Source organism: Bos indicus x Bos taurus, chromosome 13, assembly GCF_003369695.1.
Source record: "Bos indicus x Bos taurus breed Angus x Brahman F1 hybrid chromosome 13, Bos_hybrid_MaternalHap_v2.0, whole genome shotgun sequence".
Lineage (NCBI taxonomy): Eukaryota > Metazoa > Chordata > Mammalia > Artiodactyla > Bovidae > Bos > Bos indicus x Bos taurus.
In genome coordinates, this window is record NC_040088.1 from 53,617,941 (window position 1) to 53,631,424 (window position 13,484).

General features: G+C 43.6%; 1 protein-coding gene across 4 annotated transcripts in view; it reads left to right on the top strand.

The window, feature by feature from the left end:
- Positions 1 to 8,628: 8,628 nt before the first annotated feature.
- NMT2 (N-myristoyltransferase 2) overlaps positions 8,629 to 13,484 on the top strand; it is a 60,504-nt gene continuing 55,648 nt past the window's right edge. Inside the window, exon 1 of one of the 4 annotated variants that reach the window (XM_027559863.1) lies at positions 8,629 to 8,867. In XM_027559863.1, coding sequence (XP_027415664.1) covers positions 8,758 to 8,867 — 110 coding nt within the window. In that variant the 5' untranslated portion in view covers positions 8,629 to 8,757. The remainder of the gene's footprint in view (positions 8,868 to 13,484) is intronic. The other 3 variants (XM_027559864.1, XR_003514172.1, XM_027559865.1) reach the window with 3 other exon arrangements.

Here is a 13,484-nt window from a genome sequence, read left to right on the forward strand (position 1 = left end):
AAAGAATAGATGTATGTATATGTATAAATGAATCACTTTGCTATAAATCTGAAACTAACTCAACATTGTAAATCAGCTATAATTCAAGATAAAATAATTTTTTTAAAAAAGTATCTGCTCTAATACCTGATGTAACAAATACACCTCTGTTTCATCCTTTCTTACAGAGAAAATATACAATAAATACACGTTGACCAAATAAAATAGTGTTCACCTGGAACATAATCCTCTTGAATTTTGTTGATGTTTGTTTTTAAAAAATCAATTTGACATGCAAAATAGAAGTTCAGTTCATTCATTCAGTCACGTCCGACTCTTTGAGACCCCATGGACTGCAACACACCAGGCCTCCTTGTCCATCACCAACTCCTGGACTTGACTCAGGCTCATGTCCATTGAGTTGGTGATGCCATCCAACAATCTCATCCTCTGTCATCCTCTTCTCCTCCTGCCTTCAATCTTTCCCAGCATCAGGGTCTTTTCAAATGAGTCAGCTTTTCGCAGCAGTTGGCCAAAGTATTGGAGTTTCAGCTTCAGAATCAGTCCTTCCAATGAATATTCAGGACTGATTTCCTTTAGAATGGACTGGTTGGATCTCCTTGCAGTCCAAGGGACTCTCAAGAGTCTTCTCCAACACCACAGTTCAAAAGCATCAATTCTTCGGCGCTCAGCTTTCTTTATAGTCCAACTCTCACATCCATACATGACTACTGGAAAAACCATAGCTTTGACTAAACAGGCCTTTGTTGGCAAAATAGAAGTAAATGTAAACAATTCAAAGGCTGGTCTGGTAGGAATTGACTTCAAATGTAATCATACATCTTTCTATTTACGAGAAAGCTCTGTAACTACTCTTAAGCATCTAACGTATTTCCCTTAGACCATCTGAGTATCCATCGTCATTGTCCCTTGGGTGTGGAGGCTCGTCAACCATTCCTTCCTGCAACTAGCTTGTTGCTGAAGCAATGGGGGATTTTTGTTGTTGTTGAATTTGTGTGTGTGTTTGGCCGGTTTTTTTCCTCCACTGTAGAGTCTCTGGGACCATCTGGGGTCATTTCTTATCTGAAATAAATCACACTAACTGGCAGTTTTGCCTCCAGACTCTGGTCCTTGCAAGAGGTTCAAACACTGTAGTGACATCCATTTCTCCCATCTACATCTTTGACAACATAATTGGTGGATGCTTCTTAGTGGATTCAACTTACTCACATTTGATTTCAAGACTCTATCAAATTATCCTAATTATATCACTTACCAGGTCTATTCACGAGTTCTTTCCCTGCCAACTATGCAAAAGACATTTGGTTTTCTTCTCTCTGCTCCAATTTGTCATCAAAGGCTTCTGCTCTCTCTACCTAAGATCCAAAAATTCTTATTTCTTATGCAAAATTCATCTCTAAGCCCACATCCTCCAGGAAACTCATACCAGCAATGATGTGAAGTCATATCTGTCCAACTAAAGAGGGCCATTTGAACATTTGGTCTTTAACAAGGCAGAAGGCCAATGGACAGTGATAAATCATTAGTTTTTTCCACTGGAACTGTAAGTGCTGCCACGCTGTGTGGGAGGCCTAGCCTCGTGGTAATTCTATACATATATGTAGTGCTTGAACTTCTCTGAAATACTTTCTCTGGCACCACTTTCTCTACTGTTTCATTTAGTGTAATGCCCTCCAAATCCATCTGTTTTGCTGCAAATGGCAAATTTTAGTTCTTTCTATAGCTGAGTAAGACTCCATTGTGTATATATGCCACATCTTCTACATCCATTCATCTGCTGATGGACTCTTCATTTGCTTCCATATCTTGGCAATTGTAACTAATGCTACTATGAACACTGGGGTGCATATATCTTTGCAAATTAGTGTTTTTACTGAAGTCTGGTTGATTTATAATATTATGTTAGTTTCAGGTGTACATTCAGGATCCAATGTTTTTATAGATTATACTCCATTTAAAGTTATTACAAAATAATGGCCGTATTTCCCTGTGCTGTATAGTATGTCTTTTAGCTTGTTTATTTTAAACACAGTAGTTTGAGTGTCTTAATCCTCTACCCCATCTCACCTTTCCCCCTTCCTCCTACCCACTGGTAACCACTAGTTTGCCCTCGATATCTGTGAGTCTGTTTCCGTTCTTTTTCTATAAGTTAGGCTATGAGGACTAAACGGCTGTAACATCAAGCATTGACTTCCCTCAACGATCAAATCAGTTTCCTCTGTTGATGGTCACACAACGTACCACCAATAGGCAAGACTCTGGTGTTAAAGGGGCAAGTTGAGGCCAATGAGGATGAAAGAACATATTAATAGTTGGGGACTCCCCTGGTGGTCCAGCAGCTAAGACTCTGAGCTCCCAGTGCAGGTGGGCTGGGTTCCATCTCTGGTCGGGGAACTAGATCCCACATACTGCAACTAAGAGTTCACATGCTGCTAGGTCCCATGTGTCACATCTAAGACTTGGCGCTGCCAAATAAATTAAGAAAAACAGTACCAACTCATTTCAATGCTGAGTAAATAGCTGAAGTGCCTCTCCTGAGTGGATGAGAAGGATAACCTAAGAAATCTCTGTGGGTGAATGGTTGTGTTTAATGAAAAAGGATGACTTTAATCACTTTGTACAAATTTCTGTAAAAGCATTCTCCAATTCAGAATTTTTACAAATTCAACCAGGCTATAACCCTCAACAAATTTTAACAATGAGTTTTTACTCTATGCAAATCTTTCAAATGAGCATCTTCCCTGGCTATAAACACAAAGAGGAAGGTACAGGGATTTGAATCTAACTATAGTTTCTTCTACAAAGGATGGTACCGTTTTTGCTAGGAGACACTATTTACAAATAAATAAAATGATACATAGATGGAGGATTTGGCTCTGTTTTTATTTTTATAAAATCAAATGGGTATGCTTTTTCTTTAGTCACTGCTTTCAACCATGCTTTCAAATCTCCCTTTCCCACCCTTAGTGATATGTTGGGCAGACTCCAGGGCTTTCAGTGACTTCAGGTATTAAAAACTCACTCCAGTCACATGCAGTTTGTATCTTTAATCTTTGGTCCAGTGCCAAGTCCACCCCCATCTTTTGATTCTGGTGTTTGCCAGTGGCTCAAAGGATCTCCCCACATGCCCATCTTCTGGCTCCTCTAGAGCGCATGTGGTAGGGAAGAGGGATTAGAGAAAGACAGTGTAACCTGTTTGACTTAATTGGTGCAAATATAATCTCCTCTTGGTGATCAACGCCCACTGACATGCTGCGACATCTCTGGCAGGTTCCTCAGCACCCCCTCAGGCCCTACCTTGAGCCACAGGGAGCAAGCCAGACTCACCCACAGTGAAGTTTCATATGTAGCTGGTCTGCAGTTCTCAGGGTGACACCACCCTGCTGGTTTGAACAAGTAGGAAAGCCTTTCAGCAGAATCCTAAGCAGCAGGAGGTGAAAACCACACTCACACTGATCCCAAGAAGTGCTTCTCAAATGCACAATTGCAAAAGGTAAGGCGCAGTCGTAGCTTCCTTCACAATTAGAAATGGAGTCACTTTTTAAAATATATATAATTTTATTTATTTAGGGCTGTGCTGGGTCTTTGCTGCTGTGCAGCCTTTCTCTAGCAGGGCGGGGCTACTCTTTTTGTGGTACGTGGAATTCTCATTGTGGTGGCTTCTCTTGTTGCAGAGCACGGGCTCTAGGGTGCTCAGGCTTCAGTAGTTGTGGTGCATGGACTTAGTTGCTCCTCAGAATGTGGGATCTTCCCAGACCAGAGATCAAACCCATGTCTCCTGCATTGGCAGGTGGATTCTTTAGTACTGAGCCACCAGGGAAGCCCAGAAATGGAGTCACTTTAAAAAAAAATAAGATCAAGTCAACCTGAGTGTAAAGCAGACCAGCTATTAGGAAGAGTTAACACAATGCTAAAGTAAGAGACATTGTTTTTGTGAGCACAGAGTGGAATGTGCAGATTATCAACCTGGCAGGAGTCTTTTTCTGACAGTCCTGATATATAGACAGTTATCACAGTTGATGATAAAGAATGTGTCCATCTTTAAGATTTTCTTTTGGTCTTTGCTTTCCTGTGGCTTATCAGTTAGTTATTGATGCAGAAAAAAACCACACTCCACAACTTAATGGTTTTAAACAATAACCATGGATTCTTTCTCACACATCTATGGGTCAGCTAGGCAGTTACGCTGATCTCCGTGGGGCTTGCATATGTGTCCGTGGTCAGTTGGTGGACTGACCGAGAAGGGGAGAGCCCAGGAGGGAAAGCGTTCCACTGGGCAGAGCAGGTCATGCAAACCCTCTCAAGGCTAGATCCCTTTAACATTCCCTTTGGCCAAAATTTATTAGTTCTCTTATTAATAAAGATGATGTATGCTAGATACATGGGGCTTCCCAGGTGGTACTAGTGGTAAAGAACACGCCTGCCAATGCAGGAGATGTAAGAGACACTGGTTCAATCCCTGGGTCAGGAAGATCCCTTGGAGGAGGGCATGGCAACCCACTACAGTGTTCTTGCTGGGAAATCCCAGAGACAGAGGAACCTGGCAGGCTACAGTCCATGGGGTTGCAAAGTTGGACACGACTGAAGTGACTTAGCATGCATGCATTCTAGATACACACCCTGTATCATCAGAATTTTTTTTTTGGCTGGAATGAGATAGAGCAGGCAGAAGGGTATATTCTATGTGACAAAACTGCCACACCATCACTTCTGCTGAATTTTGTTGGTCATCCTAAAATCAAATGGTGGGAACATTGGTTCCATCTCTTGATGGGAGGAGCTGCAATGACAAGGATGGAGATTTGAATTCATACCTTTGCAGTGAATTTATCAATCTGCCTTCTGGCCAGTTAGTCACATCTTTCTTCTTTTTAAAAAATATTTGTTTACTTATTTTACTTGGCTTCTTCGGGTCTTAGTCGTGGCACTCAGGATCTTTCACTGTGGTGCACAGACTCTCTAGTTTGTGGCACATGGGCTCAGTAGTTGTGGCACAAAGAGCTTAGTTACTCCACAGCATGTGAGATCTTAGTTCCCTGACCAGGGATCAATCCCCCCACAAAACGCCCCAACATCTCATCCAAATTATGCATCAACCTCAAAGTTCAGGATCTTATGATTTGCAATACAGCGCAATATTATTCATACAGTAGAATATCATTCAGCCTTAGAAAGGAAGAAAATTCTGATACATGGTACAACACAGATGAACCTTGAGGCCATTTTGCTAAGGGAAATAAGCTGGTCACAAAAAGACTGCATAATCCCATTTATACAAGGAATCTAGACTGGTCAAATTCACAGGGATAGAAAGTAGTCAGATTCATAGGTGGTTGCCAGGGGCTGGAGAGAGGGGTGAATGGGGAGTTGTTTAATGGTTACAGTTGCAGTTTTGCAAGATGTAAAAGTTCTGGAGATGGGCTTGCACAACAATGTCAATGTACTTAATGCTACTGAATTGTGAACTTAGAAACAGTTAAGATGGTAAATTTTATGTTGCATGTATTATAGCACAGTTTTTTAAAGCAAAAAGTTACAGCAGTTTAAATAAAACAAGACTAATTATACAACTATGATCTTCCATCTATAATAAGAGATGAGTCAAGTAGGATAGGAAATTTCCAAGAGCCTCTTTTAACACACTAGTAACCACTGTGCAGTAGTCTCTTCCCCCAGTGAAATCTTGGATCTGAGGTTCTAAGGATACCATCTGGTTCCAATCCCCCAAACTCTGCGATTAAAATAGGGAAAAGAAGACATAATTTTTAGAAATATAGTGAGTTTCTATGCATTGTTGTTGTTCAGTCACTCAGTTGGTCCGACTCTTCGAGACTCCATGGACAGCAGTATGCCAGACATACTGTTAAATCCTACTGTTTCTATGCATAACAATAGCGTTTAAGAACACCAGGGTCATCTGCAAACTCTATCCTGCTTCACATAATTAATGATGACACACATTCGTATTATGTAATACCTCCATCCACTGCTGAAAAGTCACCTGTGCCAACTTCTTTGCATTCTGGGGAACACATATTCCCTATTTATCATTGCTTTCCAGTGTTCAACTGGTTTTTGATACTCTCATTTTATTTCTCCAGAATTATTTGTTTTCTTACTCTTTTTTGAGAGGTTCTTAGGAGACATTTCTTGAGAATTCAGATAAATATGTGTCTGCTGAGTTTCCCTTGGTCTTTTTTTAATTGGAGTATAATTGTTTCACAACATTGTTAGTTTCTATTGTACAACAAAGTGAATCAGCTGTATGTGTATGTATATCCCCTCCTTCTTGGACCTCCTCCCACCTCCCCCATCCTTCTAGGTCATCACAGAGCACCGAGCTGAGCTCCCTATGCTACATCGCAGGTTCCCACTGTTTTACACATGGGGTATATACATCAATCCTAATCTGCCATTTCAACCCCCCTCCCCATCCCTGTCCACATGTCCATTTTCTATACCTATGTCTCTTTTCCTGCCCTGCAAGTAGGTTCATCTGTGCCATTTTTCTAGATTCCACATATATGCATCAATATACAATATTTCTGCCTTTCTGACTTACTTCACTCTGACAGACTCTAGGTCCATCTACATCTCCACAAATAACCCAATCTTGTTCCTTTTTATGGCTGAGTAATATTCCATTGTGTATATGCACGACATCTTTATCCAGTCATCTGTTAATGAACATTTAGGTTGCTTCCATGTCCTGTCTATTGTAAATAGGGCTGCAATGAATATTGGGGTAAATGTGTTTCTTTCCATCATGGTTTTCTCAGGATAAATGGCCAGTAGTGGGATTGCTTGGAGAAGGAAATGGCAACCCACTCCAGTATTCTTGCCTGGAGAATCCCAGGGACAGAGGAGCCTAGTGGGCTGCGGTCTATGGGGTCGCACAGGGTTGGACGCGACTAAAGCGACGTAGCAGCAGCAGTGGGATTGCTGGGTCATATGGTAGTTCTATTTTCAGCTTTATAAGGAACCTACATACGTTTGTCCATATGGCTGCATCAATTTACATTCCCATCAACAGTGCAAGAGGGTTCCCTTTTCTCTATACCCTCTCCAGCATTTATTGTTTGTAGAGGTTTTCTTTCTGACTGGTGTGAGGTAGTTTTGATTTGCATTTCTCTTTTTTAGAGAACCCTTCCAGTAGTTTATAGCAACTGATCTGATTTGCTCTTGGTCAGGAGTCTGCTGATTACCCAACCAGGTTACCATTATCCAACTTTTATGTCCAGAGGGAGGAACCAAAGGAAATTCACTGATCTATATTTGCCTAAAGTTTGAAGCCAGAGCTCATATGTGACTTTTGGTCTCAGAAATCGTTGCAATTGTGAAAGAAAGCCTATATTTCCTTCGTGGTTTGGCCCCATTTTCCACTTCTTTCAGAACCTTTGCAAGCTCAACCTCAGGCAGTCATAAAAGTCTGGTAAACTTTGAAATCGCTCTACAATTTTTGTTTTTAGGTACTTCTATCATTTTAAGGGCATGGTCTTGCTTGTGGGGAAAAAAAATAGAAGCCACAAAATGTTCTCAATACCTTTTGCAAAAAAAAAAAAAAAGGACATACACCAAAAATTACCGGTAGCTTTTTAAAGTCTCGTTTCCCTCACTGGGCATTTCTAATAACTATCTTTCCACTGCCTTTGTAAAACCATGCAGGCTTCCCATAACCTAGTGGGACCCTGAACTCTGTCCATGAACGGAGAACAAAGGGAAGGACCGGGTGTACAGAGTGCAACAGCAAACAAGACTTCGGACTTGATGTGCCTTTTCTTTGGCAATCCATGGAGTGCCTCCTTACCCTCCTGCCTTCACCAGGAGAGACACGGAACCATTTCAGCCTAGAAGGCCACCCACTTCTGCTTGGAGGTTTAGGTCATAACCTTCACTTGAGGACGCCAGAATGACGCCCCTGACACTCTTCAAGCCCCATTTCCCCCAAGATGGCTGTTGTGGGCTAAGCGGTCCAGCAAAAAAAGGGGCAGCTCTACACTGTCCTCTGTCAAGAGTTTTAGGGCCACGAGTCCGGTTGGAATGGACAGGTGGGAAGGCTGGAAGCACTGTTTAGACTTTGACTTTATAGTACACTGGACAGAGACGTATGAAATGAAATCTTTACAAAGATTCCAAAGACTTCTTTACCAATCTTTACAAAGACGTATGAAATGAAATCCCTTCACAAGGGATGGGGTTTGGGTTCTGGAAATCAGTGGTCTGAGCACGGCCTACCCCTGAGTATGAATTTCCTGCAGAGTTGAAAGCTCTTCTTAATATGAACAGATGTAAAATCGCGTTGTCTATTTTCCAAAAACGAAGACTCAGGATTTGCGGTCAGCGGGTTGCGGCGTTCAGAAGACTGAGGCGAGTTCCAGGGCTACGCCCCTGCGCACAGTGCGTGCCGCTGTCCCGCGCGCCCCCAACCCCGGACGGCCGGGGCGCGCGCACCGCCCCCAAACCCGGCACAGAGGGGCTGGGCGGAGCGAGGCTGGGCGGGGCGGAGCGAGGCTGGGTGGGGCGGGGCGAGGCTGGACTGGGCGGGGCTGGGCGCGGCGCGGCGCGGCGGGGCGGGGCGAGGCGGGACGGAACGAGGTGAGGCGGGGCGGAACGAAGGTGAGGCGGGGCAGAGTGGGCGGGCGCGCCCGGAGGAGACGGCGAGCTGCGCTAGAGGGAGCTTCTCCCGCTGCCGCCTTCGCCGCGCCCGCCCCCCGCGCTCGCGCCCTCCAGCGCCGCCTCCCAGCCCGCGCCGCCGAGATGGCGGAGGACAGCGAGTCAGCGGCCAGCCAACAGAGCTTGGAGCTGGACGACCAGGACACGTGCGGGATCGACGGGGACAATGAGGAAGAGACGGAGCACGCCAAAGGGTAGGCGCGCCCGGGCTCCGCGCGGACGCCGGCTCCGGGGCGGGCGGGCCCCCGCGTGGCTTTCGCGCGGCTCCGGGGCTGCTGGAGGTCCGGGGGTGCGGCTCGCGAGGGGAGCTGGGCGGCGGGGGCGAGGCCGCGGGTAGGCGAAGGGGCGCCGGGACCAGCCACGCCGCTGTCACCCGCCGGCCTCGCGCGTCCGCATCCCAGCCGGCGTGTGACTTGGTGGCACCGAGGGGAACGCAACGCCCTTCCCTTTGTGGCGGCCCGGCCGGTGGGAAGTGGTTCTCCTCTCTCCTCTTCTTGTCATCCTCCTCCGAAGTCCTCCCAGACCCTCCCACCCCTCCCCCAGCCGCCACCACCCCCGGGATAACGAGCCTCCGATGGCGGGGAGCAGTTTGAGATTTGCCCTTACTGGTTTCCGCGGCGCTGGCCGGGGAGCTGCGGAAAGTTGTGCTGCCCTGGCTGCCTTGCCCCGCGCGGACCCGGGCAGGGGGCGCCGGGGGTCCCGGCTGGGTTTCTGGGGTCGCACAGATCCGCCCCCGCCGAGCGAGTCCGCATCTCTGGAGCGGTCCCGACCCAAATTTCAACTCAGTCTTGGGGGGTCGCTCCCGCCGACCCGACCAGATCCTGTTTGCTGCTTGATGTCCAAGGACACCCGTTTTAACACCTGATTAGGTTTCTTCTTCCTTTCACTGGCTCCCATTCTCCCCCGCTGCAGACTTAATTCACTCTCCTTTGGGGGGAAAAGATTGCTTCGGTGAAGGGGGGTATTGAAGTTCTGTTTTTATAGATAGGGGGGTCATTTTAAATCCCAACTTGTGTTTACATTAATTAGCCTTTTACCCAGTTGGATTCGAACTATGCTCTGGCGCCCAGCACTTATCCCTTTAGAAGTGAGATTTTGCAAACCATGGTGACTGGCGAAGAAGTGGGTCAGCTTAAAAACATGATAGGGAGGCCTTAGTCACAGATGGCTTATTTATTCAGTTCATGGAGAGGATTCTTTAAATGATTGATGATTTAAAGTGTGGAGTATTTACATTCTATTTAACGTCTGCTTGGAGATTTATTTAAGACAGGAACTTTGAGTTTTAAAGTGTTATAAAATATTAAAAGAGATCAAGAAAGAGAAAAGCTGACTAAATATCTTTCATTGGCATGAATATTTTTCAGTGGCAGCTGCAAGTACAGAATGTTAGAATTCTAGTCTGAATATTTTTTTAAAAAGAGAGGAAAGGAAATTCTGCAGACATCTGAGCTCCAGTTCTGTTTATGCAGTGATAGAAATTCGTCTATGATAGATAGCTAAATATAGATATGTTATTGAAACAATGGCACTAGTGCCAGAAATGGGCACAGATGCAAATGTGCCGAGTTACCCCCCAAACTTTAGCACCTGTCTTTCTAGCAAGATCCTTGACAGTCTGTCTTCTCCCCTATTATGTCTCTTTGTTGTTCTTCATCCTTTTGAAGGTTTGATTATGTACTTCTTTGCTTATATAGTCAAGAATGTCCCATGGTACAGAAAATTACTCACCTGTGTAGCAGGTGATGGGGAAGCTGCCGCCAGGAACCTTGCAGTTCCCACATTCACACCCGAAAGCATATCCATGCCTTCTTCCAAGGTTTTCAGTTTAGTGCATCGGCACATTAATTATACGTTAGCACAGTTACTCAAAATTAGAGCTGCTCAATGGACTGAAATATTTTCCCCAAGAACAGATAACATGATTTAAGCTTCTAGAAGGAAGAAATTGTTGTAATGGGTTTATTGTAGTCTATTAAAATGTAAGGAGATTAGTAAAAATCCAAGTGGCTGTGCTAGTTGGACCACTTTTTTGGATTTTAATTCAGATGGCATGTGCCAAATATGGGGGAGTAATTGTGTTTTATTTGGCTTGGATACTGATGATATGGCTCAGTGGAAACCTAGATTTTTTTTTCTTCTTAAGTAGCTCAAGTTTATAAATGTTAAAATTTGAAAGACACCTCTTTTCTACACCTGGCCTCTTCATGCTCCACCAATTGAAATCAGGTGACAGATAATGAGGCTTTGAAGGAATGGATATTTTAAAGGTGAATGATCACTTGGAGGCTACCAGGTGTGGGTCAGTACACAGAGCAGTCATTCACTAAATAGTACACTTGTGGCCTGAAAGAATTAATTTACATCCACTGTTGAGTATAATGTATTTACTTATTGTCTTACACATACTAAAACTAGAGCCTCAGGAGAAAAGTGTGCACGTGTGCTCAGTCTTGTCCAGCTCTGTGCAACTTAATGGACTGTAGCCCACCAGGCTCCTCTGTGCATGGGATTTTCCAGACAAGAATACTGGAGTGGGTTGCCATTTTTTCCTTCAGGGGATGTCCCCAAACCAGGGATCGAACCCGTGACTCCTGCATCGCAGGTGGATTCTTTTAAATTAGCATTTAAGTTAGCAGCAGAACCAAATCTCTCTCCTTGCTTTACAAACACTGACTTTCAAAGTGCGTATTTCCTGGACAAATTGATGTGTCTCATCCCCTTTTCACTCAGAGAACTTTCCCCTCATTATTCACTGTGGTGAATAGTTACCAAGAATATTTACATAGGGAATAAAATAAGCATATATGACGATGTCTTTGTTGGCAGATAAGTGACTGAACTATCCCCTAGGGTAGATCTGAAATAGTTTTGGTATTTGAGGGTTATTCCCAGACATTTTAAATATATTATTTTTCTTAACAAAAATTAAAGATCTGGCATTTGGGAAAGTTTAAAACTTTGAAATTCTTTTATCAGAGACCCTGCAATGGCACCCCACTCCAGTACTTTTGCCTAGAAAATCCCATGGATGGAGGAGCCTGGTAGGCTGCAGTCCATGGGGTCGCTAGAGTCGGACACGACTGAGCGACTTCACTTTCACTTTTCACTTCCATGCATTGGAGGAGGAAATGGCGACCCACTCCAGTGTTCTTGCCTGGAGAATCCCAGGGACAGGGAAGCCTGGTGGGCTGCCGTCTATGGGGTCGCACAGAGTCGCACACGACTGAAGTGACTTAGCAGTAACCTCTCTTTTCTTACCTCCAATTTAAGGGGAGAATATTGGAAGCTACTCTGTGTACCATGTCATTAGTTCTGACTTTGTTGTTGATCTTTTCTTCAGTAAACTGTAGGGTCTGTGGGAAGATGCAGAAAATTACTAGAATTCTCAATATATATTTTTTATCATGGAAAACTTAAGGGATAATTCAAAACTGCTATTTCTGAAATGTGATCTGTTATCTATGACGCTAGTGGTAAAGAACCCACCTGCCAATGCAGGAGACACGAGAGACGAAGGTTTGATCCAGGGTCGGGAAGATCCCCTGGAAGAGGGCATGGCAAGCCACTCTAGTATTCTTGCCTGGAAAATCCCATGTACAGAGGAACCTGGTGGGCTGCAGTCTGTGGAGTAGCAAAGAGTTGGACACAATCAAAGAGACTCAACACACATATACATTAATACAGTAAATCTAAATGGAAAGGTGAGCTAACAACTTTTGCTCAAGCAACCTCCTGATTTGGGAAATAACATTTAAAATGATCAAAGGTTTCCATCTGAAAGGATGCTATCACTCTGGGGCTCAGAACAAACTTCTTGCAGGGCTTGGCCAAACTCTTAAGAAAGTCTCTAAGTATATTAGACACATGCTGTGCTATCTTCAAATTATTTATTAACCCAAGTGTACATGGTAGATATATAAAAGTTAAAGTCAGTTACTGGGTTAACCCAGGGTTTGGAACCAAGTTCAAGAAAGAGATTGGTTGGTTGGTCTACGGTTATTCCTGTTGAAAATATATTAATGACTTTTACTTTTTGGAAGAGTAATATGCTTAATGAAAATACAAACAGTAAGATATATGGAGAAAGCAAGTCCCTTAGTCATCTTACTTCTTAGAGATACCACTATTAACCGTGTAATTTATTGTTATTTATATTTATATACATATATACACACACATATATTTACCTAAGTAAGATCATACATTATATAGATGCTTTTGTTATTTTTTATTTTTCACTGACTCAATCATATAGAAACTCAATTATATATAATCATATATAAACTCAATCATATATAAACTGACGCAACCATATATAAACATAAATGTTTATATATTTATGTGCATGTGTGCTCAGTCATGTCTGACTCTTTGTGACCCTGTGTACTGTAACCCAGCAGGCTCCTCTGTCTATGGGATTCTCTCCAAGCAAGAATACTGAAGTGGGTTGCCATGCCCTCCTCCAGGGGATCTTCGTGACCCAGGGATCGAATCCGAGTACCCTGTGTCTCCTGCATTGGCAGGTGGATTCTTTACCACTGAGCCACCTGGGTACCCCTTTATATATTTATATGTGTATGTAAATGTATATTTAACATAAATAAGATCATACTTTATATAGACTCATATTACCTTGTATTTTGCACTGGCTGTGAGTGTTGTCTGCTAGACTGTTCTGCTATTATGAAAATGTGTGATACATAGATCACTGGTCGCTTGAAATGTGACTAGTGTGACTGAGGCACTGAATTTTAAATTTTATTCCATTCTAATTTGAAACTAATAGAATTTAATAGCCACATGTGGGT